This window comes from Neoarius graeffei, chromosome 8 (assembly GCF_027579695.1).
Source record: "Neoarius graeffei isolate fNeoGra1 chromosome 8, fNeoGra1.pri, whole genome shotgun sequence".
NCBI lineage: Eukaryota > Metazoa > Chordata > Actinopteri > Siluriformes > Ariidae > Neoarius > Neoarius graeffei.
Genome location: NC_083576.1, coordinates 72,287,771 through 72,301,953, shown reverse-complemented (window position 1 = coordinate 72,301,953; position 14,183 = coordinate 72,287,771). Strand labels below are relative to the sequence as shown.

Below are 14,183 nucleotides of genomic sequence, written 5' to 3'. Positions count from 1 at the left end.
GCATTTTTGCCTAAATGGTGCTAGTATGGCACACGTTCCAAACAGAGGGGAAGCATTCAGAGAAGGCCCAAACACATCAGCATTTCAAATGTTATTTTAATTTATTTCATTCTTTAATTGCTTTCATTCTTTCATAATTTCATAATAATTATTCTCTTCTTATTCTAATTTGGCCTCATTTTCTATCAAATTTGCTTCAGAAATGAAAGGGTTATGTCCTGAAAACGTTAAAATCCACTGAGATTTGTTTGTTTGTTGTCTCTAGGCTGAGAAGAGTTTCGAGCTGCTCACTCATTGCTTAGGACTTCATTGCCGGGACAGAAGGCCATGGCAGTGTATGTTTATGTAGGAAGTGACGGATGAATTAACCAATCAGATTTTGATTTCTAGTGGGAGGGACCAAAAATTTATCGCCCTCTGCATTCTCGAAGTCCAACGTGAGCTTAACCATGAGTCGGCGCTGTCAGCTCAGCAGTGAAGTCACCTTCCAGCCGGTGTAGCATTCATCAGTAGTGTTAGCGAATGCTAATAAAGCGGTCAAGCCAGTGCTATCGAGAGCAAGTAGCACAGGCTAACGACCGAGAAACTAAAATTTCTGTCTCTAGACTCTTCTTCCACGCGCGCTCGATACAGTATTTTTCACTCACACTTAAGTATTCATTTTCTTATGTAATTTACTTAATTACTTTTAAAATCTACATCCACAGCTACACACAACGGAGCGACCTGGCAGCCTGCTGCTAATCCCTTGCAAAATCCTTTGCCCTGTTGCTTTTTTGGTGTGTCTGGCTAAGGTTTGGCTGAGCTCAAGTCCCAACTCTAATAGTAACAGTTCGCCACGGGCTCCGCATAATGTACAACTGATTCAAAAATCAGTTGATAAACCACATAATGATAAACTGATTCAAAAACATGACATTTAACGAAGAAAAATTTATAATTATTGATATGGTAAAGATTTATCTCAGTAGATATTTATTTAGCATTTAAGGAAAGTGTCTCTCATGTCAGCACTTTGTAACTAAGTGTCAGTATGTTTTCCACCATTAGAGAGTCTTCAGGACAGGGAAATGAACTGCTTTCCACATGCTCGGTAAGATGACAAGCTGCATTTTTGTCTTAATAATTTCAAAATAGAGATAGAAGTAGAACTTAACTTCAACTAATCAAGCCATTTTTCTTACTAATTTGTATGCCTGAAATATCCTTAAAATATACTTCAAACAGGAAGGAAGCTACACTATAACAGGAAGAAAAATGATTTAACCTGCTGTGACCTTGACCCTATTTGGACCAATTCCGAAATCTAACCAATTCATCTGCTGGTTACAATGATGTTTCCAAATAAATCGTACAACCGCTTGTTCATGAAATGGTGCTAACAGGAATCTCGGATAGATACGTGGACGAACCGATACAAAGACAACCCAAAAACAAGCCGAGACAGAAAGGCTGGTGAGTGAACAACTGTTTATAGCTGTTATAACAAAAGTAATAACAGAAGCGAGCTTGTCTTGTCTCACTCAATAGCATTAATTATTCTATCCACATTCACTGGATATGAGCAATCACGCACTCTGATTGGCTACTCTACTACAAGGCTATCAGCTCATATACCGTGAGCAGAGAAAAACAAAATGGCGGAGCGTGTTGCTGAACCAACTGAGGACGAAATAAAAATTGTACTCGAAAACAAAACCGCAAAAATACAAAAAAGCAACAAAATCTGGAATAAAAATATTTGATGGTAAGAATGTATCTTTTTTCATTTTTCAATAATTATTATTATTATTATTATTATTATTATAGCACTTATTCACAGATTGCTCCTGTCATTTCGCCGGTTTGTTTACATTCTAAGCGGAAATTATTTTGTCGAACGTTTTGTATAAAGCTTTTATTTATCGAATTTGCAAAATATAAAAATGCTCTGTTTCTCAAAATCCAGTGACTGTGGATAGAATGAAACAGTTATTCCACTCAATCTCGTCGTACATGGCTTATAGCCGACTCGGTGCTACGTGCTTCGTCAGCTATCAGCTCATGTACGACTTGATTTCATGGAATAACTGTTAAATGTAACTCTAAATGGAAGAAAATGACACGATGTGTTGTTCATTAATACGTTAACATTTGTAATCATTGGCAAATTGCTGTGATATAAGAAGGAGAAAACACTTCGGGGACATGCTGGTATACATAACTAATAGCCCACACCGTTATATTGTAGTCCTTATACAGTAAATTACACATGGTTTATTAATGTTAGCTAACAATATATCTGCTGTTTAATGCAAAGCATACATCTTGATGTACTGTATCCTTGGATATTCAATATTTAACACAACCTAATAGTAAAGGCACTGTTTCAGGACCTCCATAAGTGTTAAACATCATATTCTTTATGATAAGAAATCTTTTTCTGCGTGTTATACAGAAATCACGAGAGCTGCCAAAATGTTATGTAATTATGTAAAGCACAGCTCTGCCACCATGACTGAGTTGCCACCATGTTTTTATCGCTGTCGTTTTAAAAGGTTACATCAGTCCTAATATAAACTGTGCCCTTAATTAACAGGGGTGAGACAAATTTGTTTGGATGTGGAGTGAAGGAAATGGAGAAAGACAGCAAGCGAGTGTTTCATGCAGGATCTAAAACAGCACAAAAAAGACGGACAAATCTAAACAACATAAAGGGCAATGAGATACACAGGCCACATTTTAGCAGCACGAACAGGGAAATGTCAATCATCAGCAAAATATTGACTTTAAAAAACACAACAGCCTTCGAGATGCAAACAGAAAGTTTTGTTATGTTTTTCTTATTCTCCAGTAACTGACTGGTACAGATGATGGATTGAGATGTTATGGAAGTTAATATGTGTGTGTTGCTGGATGTTCTTGCATGGCTATGACGGGAAGAGCGTGGTGTGGGGGAAGAAAAGGGCTGCTGAGGTTGGCTTTTTATACAAACATCAAACAAGTGCTCACCCTTCTAAAACAAAAATGGCTGCCAGAGCGACTACGCCCAAATGCCCTCCTCATCATCCTATTGGTTAAGATGGCAGGGGTTCAGCCAAGTGCAGCATGGGAAAGAAGATCCGGTTAGTGTGTGAACAGTTCCAGGTAGAAGTGACTGCCAAATAAAGACCCAGGGTCAGTTTGGCATGTTTGGCACTTTTAGGTACTTAACATTATTTCGCATTATAAAACCAATCCTGGATCTGTACTTAGCGACAACTTCTACTGATGTGAATCAGAGAAACACCTGTAGGCTTGAGAAGTCATGATTTATTGACAGATGAGTCTGCATTAGAGTTGGGATCACTTCCATTTCATTTAACGTGGTAAAAGGACTGAAAGGGAAACTGACACCAATATGAACAGGGTGTCCATTTCCAATTCAAATACCAAAAAATATCCTGCAAAAAAAACCCAGCAATTGAATGGAAATGACCTCAGCTCTGATCAGGGGTCTGCTACCTTAAAATGGCTTGCTGAATGGGAAATCTTTATGAACATTTTATATTCATCCATATTAAAATGCTGAGATATTAAATAATAAAGGAAAAACAAGACGATGGCAATGGTAGAGTATGATCAATCTGTGGAACTGGGACCGAGCAGTGGATTGTGACCTGATCGGGGGATTTCGGAGCTTTGTGGTTGGTCTGGTCAGGTGGCGTTTTCAGATGGCCATCGTCATAGTTATCTGCCATGAGCTTCATCCGATTCTGTGTCTAGGAGAAAAGAGGTGGTGCAGGTGTGAAGGAAAAACCAGGAGGAGAGAGAAGGAAAAGAGACAGAGAAGAAAGGGAAAAAAAGAGGAGCAGATATGGAATCTATCGACTTGGCTAGTGTGCTCCTGCAAAGGGTTATAAAACTCAGGATTCCACATAATACAATATGATTAAGATTCAAGTTTTTGACAATACCACTGAGGCTGCTGAAGATGATACTATACAATATGATGCATTATTATACATACAGGACACTTTTTCAATGGAATAAAAACGTGTTCTATTCCCTTCCAGCGGGTTTCATTCATTTGGTTTGATAGCATGCAATATTGTTAGCATATCACTTATCCTTCATGTTAGAGCCCTGCACTCCCGCGGGAGTCCCGCGGGACCCGACGCAAAGCAGTGCGGCGCGGAACAAATTTTGAAAGCTCATTGCGGGCGCGGGGGGGCATGCACAATGCGGGAGCGGGCGGGAGAGGTGATAAGCTGCAGTCCCGCTAACTAAAAACGTGTTTAAAATAAAATTTATAAATTATTAATTTGTCTATCATATATAATTTGTGCTGGATATTTTATTTGGCATTAATAAAAACATTTTAAGATGCCTAAATTTGCGGATGTGGTCTAATCTCGCGTACGTTTCCGATTCCTTTCCGCTCTTCCGTGTTTGAGATCTCCGATCATGGCAGAAGAGCAGAGCTCCTCTAGTGAAGCTCACAGTGCTTCAGAAGTAAGTGCTGCTTTCAAAAGAGTTGCCTGGCAATGCGCACCCTCGCTACGTGCGCTAGATGAAGGATCGGTCAGTGGAGAGCTCAGCTAAGCTCAGCATGTTTAATTCCCCAAGCCAATGACAAGAACTTTCGTGAGAAATAATGCGAACGTCTGCATCATGCGGGATTTGCGGGCGGGAGCGGGACAAAATATGGCAGGCGCGGGCGGGAGCGGGACTGAAAATCATAATTCTTTGCGGGAGCGGGACTGCACAATGCGGGAGCGGGCGGGAGCGGGACTGAAAATTCTGTCCCGCGCAGACCTCTACTTCATGTATTATGCCACTCTACCCAATGGAGAATGAGCGTTAAATATGGTTTACGATATTGCATGGTTGTCAAAACAACATGACGTCACGCGTCAGACCTGATGCGAATATCCAGTGAGAAATTTTTCTGCTGTGCATGCACAGAAGCATTTCTTTGTATGCCAGGAAAGAGAAAGACGCACTGAAAGGCTACCAAAACTTCGTTGGATATTCTTCATGCATATTTACAAGAGAAAAACATACCACTGGATATAGAAAAACTGGAAAAGAGACACATCTTCCGCGCTAGCGAGCGACTGCGACAATTTGTAAGCAAACATGGCCACCAGGTTTGCCTTGTTAAATACGGAAGATTTTGAGAGAATCTTGAAAGAGAAAGACGCCTTGAACACCAAAAGGAATCTCATCTCATCTCATCTCTAGCCGCTTAATACTAATAATAATACTGGCTGGCTTTTTTTCGTGGTATATCAGATAGATATATTTAATTCAGCGAGCATGATATTGAACTCATCTTCGACTTGCTGAATGGAATATATCTGACCTACCGCTCAATGCCAGCCAATATTATTTAAATACGATATGATACAACACGATACGATATGGTGATTGATATGTGACCAACTTTGTTCAGAATCTACAGTTAATTCGCCAGTGATGATGATGATGATGATGATGATGATGGCATTGAGAAGGACTATTTTAAAAGTATCACAGTTATGGACAAATCAGTTGTGTAATATAAATAATTTTTTTTTACACACTAGTAGTTGTCTGATCTTTTGGATAATAATTGATTTAGTTCAAGTCTGATAATCAATTATCGATAATAATTTATTTACAATACATTATTAGAATTATTGTCTTTTTTAAAATCAGTGTATAGATCCAAATCTTCCAACCATTACATCCTTGTTATTGCATGGATCAGAGTACGACACTGAGAATGATCCTCATACAGCAAGATATTTATTAAAAACACCTCAAGCCCAGCTGTATTATCTCTTTTATCACTATGCACTAAACAAAATGGTTTCTGGTGGCAACCAAACAAACAACTTGACCTTAAAAGCTTAGACTCATCTCCTACAAGTACACACACACACACACGCACACGCAGTCTCAGCCAGAGCTCTGTGATACAGTCCGTACCTGCTGTTTGAGCTGTTGCACCAGACGGTCCTTCTCCCTTCGTAGCTGCGCCACTTCCTCATGCGTCTTTTTCTTTTTGGACGAGGACAGCTCCAACAGGGCAATGTTAGCATCTTTCTCGCTGATCGCAGCCAACAGAGCCTCCTGCCTACATGAAACATTTACTGTCATTTTAAAAGGGTACAAGTCGAATGACAAATCCCTCCACAGTATGAGTATTTCTCCTTAAAACTCGCTCATAAGGATTAGCAGGACCCAAATTTCAGCATATTTGTCAGAGGTTTACATTGCATGTGACCTGTTTTCACCAAATTAATGCATATATAAAATTCATAGTATGTTTATGCTTCATTCTTTAAACATAAGATAGATGTCAGATAGTTTCCCACGAGTACAGAAGTATGACTCATTTTCTGCCTCCGTTATCTTTGCACAAACATTGGAAGAAAGCAACTCCCACAAGTCACTAATGTGAAACTCATGCCTTTTTAAAGTTAAATTCATCACCCAACTTTGACACATTGATGGCACTGCATGACTCAACACCCCAGCTAAATCGTGCAAAAAGCCTCTTCGTTTCCATATCACATCAGCCTTCCCACTCTTTTTAAGAACTCATTCTCCAGGACTGTTTTTTTCCCCCAAGACTTACAGCTGTTGATAATGAAGGTCAAATGAGAATGACTCACTTATTATCCATCAACAATCTAGTTCCTGATAACAACCCATTACTGACTGAAACACACATACACACACAAAATTAAACATATGGTTTCTTAACCAATTATTATTACCTGAGCACAGGTTACAGAAGTGATGTATACAGACTTGCTCCCTGTTACAGATCAGTGATCCATACACACACACACACACACACATATATATATATATCCATCCATCCATTATCTGTAGTCGCTTATCCTGTTCTACAGGGTCGCAGGCAAGCTGGAGCCTATCCCAGCTGACTACGGGCGAAAGGCGGGGTACACCCTGGACAAGTCGCCAGGTCATCACAGGGCTGACACATAGATACAGACAACCATTCACACTCACATTCACACCTACGGTCAATTTAGAGTCACCAGTTAACCTAACCTGCATGTCTTTGGACTGTGGGGGAAACCGGAGCACCCGGAGGAAACCCACACAGACATGGGGAGAACATGCAAACTCTGCACAGAAAGGCCCTCATCGGCTGCTGGGCTCAAACCCAGACCTTCTTGCTGTGAGGCGACAGTGCTAACCACTATGCCGCCTTGCATATATATATATATATATGCTATCTGGATAAAATAAAGATTGGGTTAAATCTGCTGATGAGGGTTTTTTGGCTTGTCACTGTAGATTTGGAGGCAGAAAATAACACCACAGTATGCAGTGTATAAAGTGGGATGTCACATTGCGTACCAGTGAATGTCCCAAAAACCCACAAGGTTTTATTTTTGCAGAACTCGATCAGGCAACTGAATGCTTAGAGTCAACATTCCGCCATACTTTAGATAATGTAGCTCCTCTAAAAAGGAAAATGGTCAGAGACAAAAAATTAGCACCCTGGTATAATGATGACACTCGCACATTAAAACAGACCACTCGAAAATTGGAACGTAAATGGCGTCAAACAAAATTGGTAGTGTTCAAATTGGCGTGGAAGGAGAGCTTCCTGAAGTATAGAAAAGCTCTTAGTGCTGCGAGATCAACATATCTCTCCTCCCTAATAGAAGATAACAAAAATAATCCTAGATTCCTATTTAATACTGTAGCAAAATTAACCAGGAATAAGTCCACTATCAACACATGCACACCTGCAGTATGTAGTAGCAACGACTTCATGAATTTTTTTAATGACAAAATTGAGAATATCCGACAAAAAATTCAAACTACTAATTTAAGGTTAGACAATGAAAGTGACCTTGTAGTTAACAATATAACTGTATCAGATCATCAGTTAGAATGTTTTACTCCCCTAAAAGAAACTGAATTACTCTCATTAATCTCTACATCAAAAGCCTCAACTTGCGTACTAGATCCCTTACCGACACATCTATTCAAACAGATAATGCCTGGAGTAATTGAACCGCTTCTAAAAATAATAAATTCTTCTCTTATGATTGGCTATGTACCCAAATCCTTTAAACTAGCAGTTATCAAACCCCTGATTAAAAAACCTGACCTTGATCCCTGTCAGCTGTCCAATTATCGGCCAATATCAAACCTCCCCTTTATCTCCAAGATCCTTGAAAAAGCTGTGGCACAGCAGTTATGCTCATATTTACATAGGAATAACATCCATGAAATGTATCAGTCAGGATTTAGACCTCATCATAGCACAGAGACAGCACTGGTTAAAGTAGTAAACGACCTACTGTTGGCGTCTGATCAGGGCTTTGTCTCGCTACTTGTGTTGCTTGACCTTAGTGCAGCATTTGATACCATTGATCATTCCATTCTTCTGGATAGACTAGAAAATGTTGTGGGAGTTAAGGGAATGGTCCTCTCCTGGCTCAGGTCTTATCTAACTGATCGTTATCAGTATGTTGATATAAATGGTGATATTTCTAGACGTACCGAGGTAAAGTTTGGTGTTCCACAAGGTTCTGTCTTGGGTCCACTGCTTTTTTCTCTATATATGTTACCTCTGGGCGATATTATTCGTAAAAATTGTATTAGTTTCCACTGTTATGCTGATGACACACAGTTGTATGTCTCTGCAAAACCTGATGAGAGACACCAGCTTAATAAAATTGAGGAATGTGTTAAGGACATTAGACACTGGATGCTTATAAATTTCCTTCTGCTTAACTCTGACAAGACTGAAGTACTTGTGCTAGGACCACATACAGCTAGAAGTAAGTTTTCTGATTACACAGTAACTCTGGATGGCCTTTCTGTTTCTTCACGTGCAGCAGTAAAAGACCTCGGAGTGATTATTGACCCCAGTCTTTCATTCGAAACTCACATTGATAACATCACCCGGATAGCTTTCTTTCATCTCAGAAATATTGCAAAGATAAGAAATTTAATGTCATTGCATGATGCAGAAAAACTAGTCCATGCTTTCGTTACCTCCAGGTTGGATTATTGTAATGCCTTACTGTCTGGATGTTCCAATAAGTGCATAAACAAGCTCCATTCTCATCTCATCTCATTATCTCTAGCCGCTTTATCCTTCTACAGGGTCGCAGGCAAGCTGGAGCCTATCCCAGCTGACTACGGGCGAGAGGCGGGGTACACCCTGGACAAGTCGCCAGGTCATCACAGGGCTGACACATAGACACAGACAACCATTCACACTCACATTCACACCTACGGTCAATTTAGAGTCACCAGTTAACCTAACCTGCATGTCTTTGGACTGTGGGGGAAACCGGAGCACCCGGAGGAAACCCACGCGGACACGGGGAGAACATGCAAACTCCACACAGAAAGGCCCTCGCCGGCCCCGGGGCTCGAACCCAGGACCTTCTTGCTGTGAGGCGACAGCGCTAACCACTACACCACCGTGCCGCCCATAAACAAGCTCCAGTTAGTTCAAAATGCTGCAGCAAGAGTTCTTACTAGAACTAGAAAATATGACCACATCACGCCTGTCTTATCCACACTGCATTGGCTCCCAATAAAATTTCGTATTGATTATAAAATACTACTATTGACCTTTAAAGCACTAAATGGTCTCGCACCACAGTACCTGAGTGAACTTCTGCTCCTCTATGACCCGCCACGCCTACTTAGATCAAAAGGTGCAGGCTATCTGCTGGTACCTCGTATAGTGAAGGCTACATCAGGGGGCAGAGCCTTTTCTTACAAAGCCCCACTGTTATGGAACAGCCTTCCAAGTAATGTTCGGGAATCAGACACAGTCTCAGCATTTAAGTCTAGGCTGAAAACATATCTGTTTAGTCAAGCCTTTTGTTAATGGTGTTTATGAGGTAAAGGAGTAGATCTGGAGGGTCCTCAGACATAGAGTGTTTTGGTAAACTGGGATGTATGGATGCTGTCAGTCCCCACTCGCTTGCTCACTCGAGTTTGTTGACGGTGCAGTGGCTGGCTGCTTTATGTCCCGGGGCTCCCTCATGCCTGTGTTACCTTCTGGCTCTCTCCTTTTAGTTATGCTGTCATAGTTAGTTGCCGGAGTCCCTGCTTGTACTCGGTGCAATATGTATACTGTTCCTACTTATTCAGGTGACATTGGGCATACCTAACCACCTGTGTTTTCTTTCCCCCCCCCCCCCCCCCCCCCCCCAAATCTGTCCCTCTGAGTTACATGGAGTCAACAGGAAATCTTTTGGTGGAGACGGTGGGGACCTCGACTGGCTATCGTAGCCTGCAGGGAATCGGCCGTCAGACATTCTGTCGCATGTCCCAGACCCGGTGAAATGTAACTGAATTGTCTTGGCCAGCCCTAAGGGTCCCATCTGCATCTCATCATTGCTGAGGAGTGTGCTCCCATCACCCAATCAAGCATCCAGCCAGAGCAGGTCATGATATATTTTTTACCATATTAACATGCCATTGTGCGTCATGCCTGATGTAAAGACTCTCGTCTCTGCGAGCCTACCACACAGATTTAATACTTGTCATTTTTAGGGCATACCTAACAACGTGTTTTCTTTCTCTCTCTCTCTCTCTCTCTCTCTCCCCCCATCTGTCCCTCTGAGTTACATGTTGATCCTGGGATTGAGATGCTGGCCTCTTCTGCCCCTCGGACCTGCTTGATCCATCCTGGTGCCCTGTGTCTGGTCGGAGTTTTATCGCCCCACTCCTGTGAAGGACGGCCCCATGAGGACAGTTGAGGGTTATACCTGTTAAAACTGTTAATATTATAGTCAGGCTGTCTGTTGTTGCCCAAATGAGGATGGGTTCCCTTTTGAGTCTGGTTCCTCTCGAGGTTTCTTCCTCATGTCGTCTGAGGGAGTTTTTCCTTGCCACCGTCGCCACAGGCTTGCTCATTGGGGATAGATTAGGGATAAAATTAGCTCATGTTTTAAGTCGCTCAAATTCTGTAAAGCTGCTTTGCGACAATGTTTATTGTTAAAAGCGCTGTACAAATAAACTTGATTTGATTTGATTTTTGTTCATGATTGTATTTTGTATATACTATCTCATCTCATCTCATTATCTCTAGCCGCTTTATCCTTCTACAGGGTCGCAGGCAAGCTGGAGCCTATCCCAGCTGACTACGGGCGAAAGGCGGGGTACACCCTGGACAAGTCGCCAGGTCATCACAGGGCTGACACATAGACACAGACAACCATTCACACTCACATTCACACCTACGGTCAATTTAGAGTCACCAGTTAACCTAACCTGCATGTCTTTGGACTGTGGGGGAAACCGGAGCACCCGGAGGAAACCCACGCGGACACGGGGAGAACATGCAAACTCCACACAGAAAGGCCCTTGCCGGCCCCGGGGCTTGAACCCAGGACCTTCTTGCTGTGAGGCGACAGCGCTAACCACTACACCACCGTGCCGCCCTGTATATAGTATATTTTCAATTAAAATCTGTCATAAATCCCCTTCTACTCCCTCACTAACAAGACACATTTTTCACTGCCATTCTGTAACCCATGCCATCCAGTTTTTCAGAGTTTCTGTTAAAATGTTAAAGGGAAGGGAAAGGAAAGGCCAGTGGCTACTCGGAAGAATATAAAATTATTTTTTTTAACCACTCTTTGTTTATCACAGGCAGCACAGTGGTGTAGTGGTTAGCACTGTCGCCTCACAGCAAGAGGGTTCTGGGTTCGAGCCCAGTGGCCGACAGAGGCCTTTCTGTGCGGAGTTTGCATGTTCTCCCCGTGTCCGCGTGGGTTTCCTCTGGGTGCTCCGGTTTCCCCCACAGTCCAAAGGCATGCAGGTTAGGTTAACTGGTGACTCTAAATTGACCGTAGGTGTGAATGTGAGTGTGAATGGTTGTCTGTGTCTATGTGTCGGCCCTGCGATGATCTGGCGACTTGTTCAGGGTGTACCCCGCCTTTCGCCCGTAGTCAGCTGGGATAGGCTCCAGCTTGCCCGCAACCCTGCACAGGATAAGCGGTTACGGATAATGGATGGATGGATGTTTATCACATAATTCCATATGTGTTCCATAGGTTGTTTCAGGGTTTTGGTGTCTTTGGTGTTGTTCTGCAGTGGGGAGGGTGATTGGGGTACGGGAACACCTATGGATGAGTAGGGGTGTACAAATTTTTGACTGGTATGGTGTATATACTACAAATCACTGATACTGTATGAATCACTTAAGGATTTAATTTGCACTTTAAAAAATCTACCTCTTCCCTTTGTTTATTACATATCTAGTATTCACTGTCGATGCACTACTGTCTATTGTCTTTTTTTTGTTTTGTGATATTGTACAGCTTTTGTGTTGGTATAATAAAAAAGTAAATAAAATAAAATAAAGTTGTGATCTGTATATTTAAAGCAGCAGTATGTTTTTGTGATGTTATATGAGGTACTGTTATTGAATCTGTTGCGAAAACTGTTCCCGCAAATCTTCCTGGAAACGTACCATATTTCGAGCTGTCATGTGACCTGGGGTTTTTTTCAGACTTATGTCAGATTATTCTATCCACATTCACTGGATATGAGCAATCACACACTCTGATTGGCTACTCAACTACTAGGATATCAGCTCATATACCCTGAGTAGAGAAAAACAAAATGGTGGAGTGTGTTACTCAAAAAAGCAACAAAATATGGAATAAAAATATTTGTTGGTAATAGCGTATCTTTTTTTTCTTCAAGAATTATTATCACATTTTTCACAAATTGCTACTGTCATTTCGCCGGTTTGTTTACTTTCTAAGCGGAAATTATTTTGTTGGATGTTTTGTGTAAAGATTTTATTTATCGAATTTGCAAAAAATAAAAATACTCTGTTGCTCAAAATCCAGTTAATGTGGATAGAATAAAACAGTTATTCCACTCAGTCTCGTCGTACATGGCTATCAGCTCATGTACGACTCAGTTTCGTGGAATAACTATTTAATATGTTATCACAGACTCACAGAGCAACCGATGCCACTACTATGGAGATGAGGCTTCATTACACTTAAAATATGTTTGAAATACCTTATTTCACTTCGACAACAAGGATCTCCAAATCTGTAAAGGTTACATACTGCAGCTTTAAAGTACTTTACATCCCCCCAAGCCACCAAAAAATATGCAAAAGAACCAAGTAGAGTTTCCAAAATTGTATAAATACCGTATTTCAAAGAAGCCCATAAACCATCTCAAATCTGATCAAAACTGCAGCTTCTCTATTACAAAAGACACGTGACCTCACTTGTACCATAAACTTGAAATAACAGCTAATGATATTTTATTGGCTGTATATCAGTTGAGGAGTAACACACACTAAAATATGCAATCTCAGTGTCTTAATCACCCTTTATATTTTTTCAGAATAAATGAAAAAACTGTACACTGACTTGTAGTGGAATATCCAGAACCTTACCAGTGAAACAGGTTTGTAATGATTTGCATACTCAGACAGAAATAAAGTGCCATATTTTTAGGTCCTAAACTTGTTTGTATGAAAGTTAAATTCATTATGTAATGCACCGTGAATGTGGCTCCAGCTTGACTGGCTGTTTGGTAAACTTCTCAGTTTACGATTCAGTCTGCTTACAACACACAAGTTTGACAAGCCTGATGTGCGTGATAGTGTATGTGACATTTCAAAGCCCACTTTCAGATTTATGAGTGCATCGATTTTTTTATTGCTGCTTTAAATGTGTTATATGGAACAGCCTGTCTCTCTTTGCAACGGCTCCACCAAATACTAAGGCATCCCCAGTTTTAAGATGCCTTAGCACTCTGAGGCATCTTAAAACTGGGGATGCCACACTTTCTACAGGATTTCAACAGAAAAAGCACTGGTCAGGGTACTTTTTGTGCTGGAAAAATGCAACTCAGATGAACCAAACACTGTAAACAAAACAATGTTTACCAATCCTTGTGAGTATTGGCCAACTTACTATCATAGCTTGCTATCTAGACTAGATATGCTGTACTATTCTATCCACATTCACTGGATATGAGCAATCGCACGCTCTGATTGGCTACTCTACTACTAGGATATCAGCTCATATACCATGAGTAGAGAAAAAAAAATGGCGGAGCGTGTTGCTGAACCAACCGAGGACAAAATAAAAACTCTACTTGAAAACAAAACCCCAAAAAATAAAAAATAAAAAGCAACAAAATATGGAATAGAAGTATTTGATGGTAAGAACATATCCTTT

At 41.0% G+C, this 14,183-nt stretch overlaps 1 protein-coding gene across 3 annotated transcripts in view; it reads right to left on the bottom strand.

Annotated features, from left to right (window-relative positions):
• Positions 1 to 14,183, bottom strand: part of erc1a (ELKS/RAB6-interacting/CAST family member 1a) — a 69,849-nt gene that overhangs the window by 5,450 nt on the left and 50,216 nt on the right. For 2 of the 3 annotated variants that reach the window (XM_060927030.1, XM_060927028.1), the window contains 3 exons: positions 5,935 to 6,082; positions 3,639 to 3,740; positions 3,023 to 3,049 (listed from right to left, as the gene is read on the bottom strand). In XM_060927030.1, the coding sequence (XP_060783013.1) occupies positions 3,023 to 3,049; positions 3,639 to 3,740; positions 5,935 to 6,082 (277 nt within the window). Of the gene's footprint in view, positions 1 to 3,022; positions 3,050 to 3,638; positions 3,741 to 5,934; positions 6,083 to 14,183 lie in introns of those variants that run through there. The other variant, XM_060927029.1, reaches the window with a different exon arrangement.